At 56.1% G+C, this 9391-nt stretch overlaps 1 protein-coding gene across 1 annotated transcript; it reads left to right on the forward strand.

Moving 5' to 3' along the window:
- The first annotated feature begins 1548 nt into the window (after positions 1-1548).
- ZIC2 (Zic family zinc finger 2) lies at positions 1549-6234 on the forward strand. Its single transcript, XM_031026528.2, has 3 exons — positions 1549-2620; positions 4406-4569; positions 4801-6234. The coding sequence occupies exons 1-3, from the start codon at positions 1549-1551 to the stop codon at positions 5146-5148; spliced, it is 1584 nt and encodes a 527-aa protein (XP_030882388.2). The 3' UTR covers positions 5149-6234.
- The last annotated feature ends 3157 nt before the right edge of the window (positions 6235-9391 follow it).

A 9391-nucleotide genomic window follows, 5' to 3' on the forward strand; every position in this document is an offset into this window, starting at 1 on the left:
GCAGAGCGGGGGAGGAGGGGCGAACCAACCGCGGGGCGGGGGCGCTGGATTGACGGGGCCTCGGCGGCCAATGGTGGCGACGGAAGGGCGGGCGGGGCGGGAGCCGCCGTTAAAGGGGCGGTGTGACCGTGAGTCCCGGCCTGGAGCGGGAGGGAGAGCGGGAGGGAGAGCGGGAGGGAGGGAGGCTCGGGCGGGAGACGCGGGGGCAAGCGGGGGAGGGGAGAGGAAAAGGAGGAGACACAAAATAAATAAATAAATAAATAAATAAAATAAAAATAAAAGGCTGCGGCGTCGGCTGCAGAGCCCACCGAAATAAACAGAGGCGGAGGTAGCGAGCGGAGCCCACCGCACCCGAAAGGGGGGGACCTGCTTTGGCTTCTTCGCACTTGCTCGGATCTCGGACTCCGGTCGGTCCTCGGGAGCGCGGCTGCCCGCTCCGGGTCCAGCGTTTGACCGACCGGCGAGAGGAAGCGAGCGAGCTAGAGATCACTTTTTTATTGTTATTGTTTTTCAGCCTAGTCTCCCCTTCTCCCCTCCCTCTGCAAGCCTTCTCCCCTCCCACAGCCCCCATCTCTCCTCCTCCCCCCCCCCCTCCTCCCGCACAACTTAAAGAAAGAGAGAGAGGCGCGGCGCGGCAGCTTCCTTCATCTGGGGGAATTCGTGGCTGCTGCAAGTTTACTACGCGAGGCGCAGCCCATGCCAAGCGCGGAGGACGAGGAGGGCTAAACACCGCGGCCGCTGCGCGAAACAATAGCCGCCGCGCGCGGAACGGCTCCAGTAGGGCCGCGGGGGAGGGAGCAGCCGACCCAGCGCGCCGGGGAGAGGGCGCTCGGCCTCCGCCCGCCGCCCCAGTGCCCCCGCCGCGGTCAGGTGGAGCCGTGGGCGCGCCGGGTCAGGGCGCCAAGCGCGGAGCTCGCCTCCGTCCCCTCCTCGCCCGCCAGCCCGGCCCGTGCACGGCCGCCGCGTTCCGGCACGGTGGCCCCGCCGCTGCTGTGATTTCATTCTGCGGGCGCCGCTTGGCGCTGCCGGGCCCGGGGTCCGCGGGGCGTGCGAGCGAGTGAGTGTGTGCGTGCGCGCGCGAGTGCGCGCAGGGGTGGGGGCCGCGGCGCTGCGCTCGCCCCCCGTTGGCCCCCCTCTCCACTCCGCTCCCCACACCTCCCTCCCGCTCCCTCCTCCCGCCCTCCCTCCCCTGCCCTGCCCGCCCGCCCCCGCCGCAGCTCCTTTAATACACTTTGGTTCTCCGCCTGGCTTTGGACTCTTCTCCTCCTCCACCTCCTCCTCCTCCTCCTCCCGCGCCTCCTCCGCCGCCGCCTCCTCCTCCTCTTCCTCTCCGCGCCTTCGCTCCGCGCCCAGCCGCCCGAGGCAGATCCAGGCGGCGGCGGAGGCGGCGGGCGCAGGAGCGCGGCTCCCGGGGCTGAAGCCGCCACCACAACCGCCGCCTGCGCTCGGAGCCGGGCGGCTGCTGGACGCACCGCGCGCGGGGCGGGAGTGGGAGCGGAGGAGGCGCGGGGCTCGCCGGGGCCGGCGGGGCGGGTGGGCGCGCTGGCCATGCTCCTGGACGCGGGGCCGCAGTTCCCGGCCATCGGGGTGGGCAGCTTCGCGCGCCACCATCACCACTCGGCCGCGGCGGCTGCGGCGGCGGCTGCCGAGATGCAGGACCGCGAACTGAGCCTGGCCGCGGCGCAGAACGGCTTCGTGGACTCAGCGGCCGCGCACATGGGCGCCTTCAAGCTCAACCCAGGCGCGCACGAGCTGTCCCCGGGCCAGAGCTCGGCGTTCACGTCGCAGGGCCCCGGCGCCTACCCTGGCTCTGCCGCGGCTGCCGCTGCAGCCGCCGCGCTTGGGCCCCATGCGGCGCACGTCGGCTCCTACTCCGGGCCGCCTTTCAACTCCACCCGGGACTTCCTGTTCCGCAGCCGGGGCTTCGGGGACTCGGCGCCGGGCGGCGGGCAGCACGGGCTGTTTGGGCCAGGAGCGGGCGGCCTGCACCATGCGCACTCGGACGCGCAGGGCCACCTCCTCTTCCCCGGCCTCCCGGAGCAGCACGGGCCGCACGGCTCGCAGAATGTGCTCAACGGGCAGATGCGCCTGGGGCTGCCCGGCGAGGTGTTCGGGCGCTCAGAGCAGTACCGCCAGGTGGCCAGCCCGCGGACCGACCCCTACTCGGCGGCGCAGCTCCACAACCAGTACGGTCCCATGAATATGAACATGGGTATGAACATGGCAGCGGCCGCGGCCCACCACCACCACCACCACCACCACCCTGGTGCCTTTTTCCGCTACATGCGGCAGCAGTGCATCAAACAGGAGCTCATCTGCAAGTGGATCGACCCCGAGCAGCTGAGCAACCCCAAGAAGAGCTGCAACAAAACTTTCAGCACCATGCACGAGCTGGTGACCCACGTTTCCGTGGAGCACGTCGGCGGCCCGGAGCAGAGCAACCACGTCTGTTTCTGGGAGGAGTGTCCGCGCGAGGGCAAACCCTTCAAGGCCAAATACAAACTGGTCAACCACATCCGCGTGCACACAGGCGAGAAACCCTTCCCCTGCCCCTTCCCGGGCTGCGGCAAGGTCTTCGCGCGCTCCGAGAACCTCAAGATCCACAAAAGGACCCACACAGGTAACTGAGGGCCGGGACGGGTTGGGGCGCGGGGGAGAGAGAGGCTGTGGTTGGTTGGCTGGGGAAAACGCGCAGACCGCCAGTTCCTGCTCTGGGATGGGAGGTGTTTTTGTGTGTGCGAGACAGCCAGAGGCTTGTTTTTGTTGGAGAAAGAAAGAATATTATCGGGCTGGGTTTTTCCATGTACGGAAATTGGGTTTTAAATGATCGGTATAACATCAAATGTATGTTTTGGGTGATGTAATTGCTTCGTTTGCTCAGCCCCGGTTAATAATTTCCGTTCTAAATAGAACGCACAAAATAAAACTGCTCTCCAACTCGGTGCCCGGGAATCGAGCCTAGAGAGGATTTTGCCAGCTTGTCTGGATGTGCTTTTCAGCTCCGGCTGTGTGTCTGTGTTTGGGTGGCTTGTGTGTTTTCCCACTTCTTTTACTCGCGGTCCAAAAGTCCTCCCCGGGACTGTTTTCCCATTAAATGAGTCTGTTGTGAGCCGAAGCTGTAGAGTATTTCTCGTTTAAAAAAAGAAAAAAGAAGTGTTTTTAAAGCCCATTTCGGGGTAGGTCGCGGGGCTTTACGGTGGGTTCGCAGTAGTTTGTGGAAAACCAGAGGGTTTGCGATTCCAAACTTGGACCAACAGCCCAGTCAGAGAAAACCCCGGGGCAGTACGGTCCCGCGGGGCAATCGCGTGAGAGGAGGGAGCTGCAAAAGAACGCGCCTCTCGACTCATAGATTATTCATCTCTGACCAGGTCCCAGCCAAAATCGTGCCAGACGATTTCCTAAAAGAAAGCCAAATGTTTTAGCAACTTCCCCCGTCAATATTTACCCCAAAGTGGGGATGCGCCAGCGGCCTATTGTTCTCTTCCGGGAAGGGAGGGAGCCGAGGTGCGAGACAAGCTTTTAACAAGGTTTAAAATTTGAGAAATTTATTTGCATGAAATGCTTTCGAGTCCTATGTCTGAGCGGATGTCTTTAAAAAACAATTTAGGTGCTAATGGAATTTAACGTTAAATGGTCCCCTTTCCAAGAGGAACGATGTTTGAGTTCTCACACCTCTAAATGACTCCAAGCATTTGGAATTCTGGCAACAGGATGCAGGGACCGCCAGAAAATTAAACAGGGAGATTTTGAAAGCCTTTGCTGACGTCCCCCACCCCCACTGCCCAGCCTGTGCCTCTGCGATCGCTAGATGCTGTCTTATCTCTAATATGTACCTTTTTCCCCCGACTTATTTTTAAATGACTAGAAGTGAGACTAGAATAACGGTTAATTTAATTTGCAGAATTTTGGATGAAAAAATACTGGCTCAGTTATGATCCACAGCCCCGACCCCAAACAACATAGCAACTCCAAATGTAATTGCCTGTTGGCCCCAGAGACAAACCGACAGCAGCCCAGCAGCCTGCGTGATTTTGATAATGCCCTAAATATTTTGTCATAATAACAGCTTCTCCATGGCGAGACCAGTTTGTTAGAAGCTGCGAATCCAAGGAGTCCTATAGAAAGGTGGGCAGGGCCGGGTGCTACCCCAAATTCATTATAAATCTAAGGAAATGGGTGTCAGTCTGGAAGAAAATTAAAATATGAAGTAAATGAGCAGGACTGTCAGGTGGGAAGGCAGTTAATTTCATCTTAGTTTTGCCACAGAGGCGATCCGACCTGGTAAGCGACCCAGGCCCTTCTAGTTCCTCTTTCCTTCTTGCGGCGGCCTTGCTCCTTCTAGAGTGGGTGGGGGCTCCGGGAAGCTCTGGGTGTGGGCAGCAAGCGCCTCTGTTTCTATCCACAGGGGAGAAGCCCTTCCAGTGTGAGTTCGAGGGCTGCGACCGGCGCTTCGCCAACAGCAGCGACAGGAAGAAGCACATGCACGTCCACACCTCCGATAAGCCCTATCTGTGCAAGATGTGCGACAAGTCCTACACGCACCCCAGCTCACTGCGGAAACACATGAAGGTACCACCGGGGAGGCCGGGAGGAGTGCGAGGCGGCTGGCCCGCGGCGCGGGTCCGCCCTGGACCACCCTTGCCAGTCTGGGAAGGCCAGGGCTCCCCGGGGCCCGGACGGCGTGGAAGTAGCGGCGGGGAAGGGCATTTCTGGGGGTGCTCCCCCCGGGAACTCGGCCCCACAGCAGCTGCACTCACACCCAGTCCCCTTTGGTCTCCCCTCCCGGCTTTTGTCTTGCAGGTCCATGAGTCCTCCCCGCAGGGCTCTGAGTCCTCCCCGGCCGCCAGCTCGGGCTACGAGTCGTCCACGCCCCCGGGGCTGGTGTCCCCCAGCGCCGAGCCCCAGAACAGCTCTAACCTCTCCCCGGCGGCGGCCGCGGCGGCGGCGGCGGCGGCGGCGGCGGCCGTGTCCGCGGTGCACCGGGGCGGAGGCTCGGGCGGCGGCGGCGCGGGCGGCGGCTCCGGCGGAGGCAGCGGCGGGGGCGGCGGCGGGGCGGGCGGCGGGGGCGGCGGCAGCTCTGGCGGGGGCAGCGGGGCAGCCGGGGGCCACAGCGGCCTCTCCTCCAACTTCAATGAATGGTACGTGTGAGAGGCCGGGGCCTCTCTCCCTCTCCCAGTCCCCACCCTGGCGCAGCCCTCCCGGTGGCCAGCGCCAAGGGCACCCTGTGATGTGTTGTTAAAATTATGAATCTGATTTTTATGATGATGAAAATGATTTTACCAGCAGAAGGATTTTTAAAAGTTTTTTTTAAAAAAAAATAATAATCTAGGCATGAAAAGCAAAAATATCCCTCCCGGAGTCTCAGAAGCTGAAAACATAAAATAAGAAATAAAAAATTTAAAAAATAAAAAACCCCATAAAAATATTGAACCAAACCCCCATCCTTAATCACCCCCCATGCCCTCTTTCCTTCTCTCCCAGTTCCCAGTCTTCTGACAAACTGTACATAGCGAACTCCTTCCTTCTCCAAGGTGGTTTTAATGGCTTCTCGGTGTATAGAAGTTTGTCCATTTGTAACTCTCCGGATTGCGTTCCTTCCTGCCTTTCTTCCCTTCCCTTCCCCAAGTGATGGGCTTTTTCTTTTTCTCTTTTTAGTTTACCCGGTTTCTTTTTAAGTAATGTGGAAGAAAATGGTTTATTTTGTATTGTGGTATTGAATATTGTGTTCCTTTATGAGGCAACTTGATTGTAAACTTCATGCAACTATAGACTGGAAAAAAAACCGAGCCGTGCCAAAGTCTCCCTTCTGTTTCTTCAACACATTGATCCACAGCGCACACACACACACCACCACCACCAACGCTTGTGAATGTATTTTTCTGTTAGCTGGGTTTACATGTGATGTTTTAGTGCTTTTGCAAGTTCAATTTGTTAGTTCCTGTATGAAAGATTGTGGGGGAAAATAAACGTCGTGCCGTTAGCTTTTCCGTAATAACACCCTTCCTTCTGTAAATACCCGTTACCATATTTATCCATTTGTAATTAAATTATGGTATTAACTTGCTACAGAGGAAACAATATTTATAAAGAATGTTTCTTAACTATAAATATGTACAATTGTGGGCATAAACTGTTCCAGATTTTTTATTTGAAGGTTTTAAGTGGTTTGATCATTTCTTGTGATATGTTTTGAGAGTAATGCATACAGAAATATAATAAAATGTGTTGAAACTGCATGAACATACTATTTTTTTCTAGCAAAGTTATTAAAGAAAATGGGAAGGGGGCAGCTGAGGGTTGATGTGGGTATGCATCAGCTGCCTAGATGAATGGGAGGTACCACCTTGCATTCTGGGGAGGAAGGTGTATGTATGCATAGAAACCAGGCCAAACTGCCCCTTTGGCAGAAAGTCTCAAAATTATTTTCTATGTCCTTTGTTTGTAGCTGAGAGTGAATTAAATTTTTGGAAAGGCCCTGTGAGGAATGGCGGCAGGAACCTTCAGAGTTTCTAATGGCTCCATTATCTGAGGGAATGCCTTTCTTTCAACTATTTGGACTGGATTTAAGAGCACTAAACATTTCCTTATTCTTTGTTTTCCCTCTTCCCTGCCCCCTTTCCTCTCCCTCCCTCTGAAAAGCTGAGGTATAGTTATTTTTAATTGCACATTTAAAACTGAGCTGAGTACTTTGTTTTTGAACTTGGCCCAGTGATTATAGTTTAAGGACCCTTTTCTACCAAAACTTTTTTCTTGAAATTTTAGAGAGCTTGCTCAAGAAATTTTGCTTATCTGCACAACTGCTGTGCACCAATAACTAGGATGTTCAAGAGAAGAAGGTAATAGAGAGTACATTTGAATTTAAGCAAGCAACAAACCGTTGGCCCAAGACAAAAGAGAATCCCTTCAAGAATTCAGTAAAATAGAATAAGAAAAAGATTAAAATGGTCAGGTGGAAGTGAGGCAGAGCACCAACCACCAGTTTGTCTAGAAGTTTTGCAGCTTTACTCCCTTCCCCTGCAAGAATTTGTCAGATTTCAAACAAGATGCTCTAGGGAAGAAGGTAAAAATAGTTTTAATAATCAAAGGGTAGGAATGGGGGAAATTATTTTTAAATCCCTGAGACATCAAAACATCTCCATCTCTTCCTGAGTATCCTCAGAGAGTCCCTGACAGTCCCTGAGTCACACCCCCGCCCCCAGTACTGAGTAGATTCGCTGGGCCTTGGTGGCGACACCTCCCTAGGGTCGCCCAGCGGGCTCTCGGGACTCTGCGGGGGGAGACCCAGGGCACGGGTGGCTGCGGCGGAGACCACTGCTTCTCTCTCTTTCCCCTTCGGTAGTCGACTAAGCTGCAGGGCCTGGCAGGCTAGGCCAGAGGGCCGTTTGGAGAGAAGGGTAACCCTGACCTCCTGGAGGCCACCTATTCAATGGGGAGGGAAAGACTCCAGCCTGGGGTGTGTCTGTGTGTGTGTGTGTGTGTGTGTGTCCCCCAGAGGGTGACAGAGGCCCGGCTAGCCCTCTCCCGTGGCCCAACTTGCTGCCCAAGCACCAGCTCCTGAAGCAATCAACCCCCTATTAAAGTCAAATTTATAACCCCTAATAATATTAAGGAAAATTATTAAAATAATTGGCATATGTTACTGATCCTTGGGAGATTTCATTGAATACATTATAAGCTGTGGGGAAAAGCATCTAGTTTTTCAACCCCATCCCCACCCCCCACCTTGGGCCACCTCCGGAGTAGGGGGTGAAGAAATCACATTAAATATTTATCATAACTTGGGCAAGAATGAGATCGTCTATCCTAAATGTTTTAAACTTCATTTTTGTGTGAAAATTATTGGTTTTGAGGCACCTCCCTAGTCTAAAGAGAAGAGTGGAACGGAAGTAGGTAGGCAACTTTAGTATCAACTCAAGGCTTGGGGCTTTTCTTCTCATTTGGCAGAAGAAGAAGGAAAACAGCAAGAAGAGGCAGACGCCCTCAATCTTGAGTTGGCTTTCTAGCGCTGAATGTCGGAGAGCTACCGGAGGGCCCTTTCGGTCCGGGCGCGCTGATCCTAGTTTTCAGCAGGAAATAAAAATGGGAAGGCGCCTGGCGTGCGGAGGAAGATCGCAGCCTGGGAGCGGTTTCCTAGTGCACCCTAGGATGTGAGGAGCGAATGGGAGCAGCTTTCCCGCAAAATGGCTCCCAGCCCCCCGGCCCTTGCGTCCCACGGCTTTGTCCACATTAGTCACCGACCCGATGGTGTGGCCCACTCCACGCCTTTCTCTCCGGCCCTTCGAATCCCGGAGATTGGATGGGGGAAAGGGGAGATGGCAAAAGTGGTCAAAGGAGTCAGAATTGCTCGACATGCAAAGAGCGAGGGGGGCTGGCGGCCCAAGATTCTGCGTCGCAAAGAGGCGCCTGGGCCTGGGGGGTGGGGGATGCGTGCGTTTACCACCACCCCCACCCCCCCGCCTGAATGGACCTGAATTCTAACCTGCCCTCTTCTGGACTCCAGAACTAGAAAACTGAATCTCATCTTCGCTTCCCTCAGGGATCCAGAACTGAGCCTCTGGTTCGCTACCCGCAGGGTGGCTCGACTGCCTCCGCCTGAGGACGGTTTCTGCCGGTCACAGCCATCAACTTGAACTTCAGAGCGCCCAAGCTCGCTCCCTCTGCGCTCCGCTCCATCCACCACCAAATAACTCCCCTCACGCGAGAGCCGCTTTATCCGGAGGCAGCTGGAGCCCCCTCGGGAGGACCATCATCATTATTATTAATTATCGTGATCCTCACTGCATTATTAATGACCACAATGATAACTGGCATCGGTATCAGCTTCTCCCGGTTCAGTGCAGTCCCCCAAGTCCCAGGCGGGGAGGAGGTCACTCTTGGAGCAGAGGCCGGGTTGATTCTGCTCTGGGCGCAAGGAGGAGGCTGCTAAGGTCGAGGCCCCGCGGGACGCGAGTAGAGGAAACAGGTCCCAGGCCCTGCACACCCCGTCCCCGCTGTCCCAGCCCCTTTCCTTTCTGCTGGCACCTTCTCTCTTCCTCCTCCTCCCCACCCCCGCCCCTTTTGTCGTTTTCGGACGGATGTTTTCAGTACCAAATGGTGTATTTTCCGCACAAAACTGTGATATCTAGGGCAGATTACAGGCTGGACCGGAGTGTCGGGTTTCCCTGTACACCGCGTTGTTCTCCCGCATTCCAGGGGTGGCCAGGAAGGCCTGGGTTTTCCAAGTGATCGGTCGCCCGGCTGAGTAGGCAGGACTGACTGGGGGAGGTGTGCTCTGGTGGTCCCTGGTGAGCGCACCAGCAGCACACCTGGACACGCGGGAGCCCCCCAAGTACTCACTCGGGACTCTCCTCTCTGTCACACCACCAAAGTAACCCAAAGGGCGCGCTAGGCC

Source organism: Leptonychotes weddellii, chromosome 3 (assembly GCF_054177405.1).
Source record: "Leptonychotes weddellii isolate Sample4059 chromosome 3, ASM5417740v2, whole genome shotgun sequence".
In the NCBI taxonomy this organism is placed as follows: domain Eukaryota; kingdom Metazoa; phylum Chordata; class Mammalia; order Carnivora; family Phocidae; genus Leptonychotes; species Leptonychotes weddellii.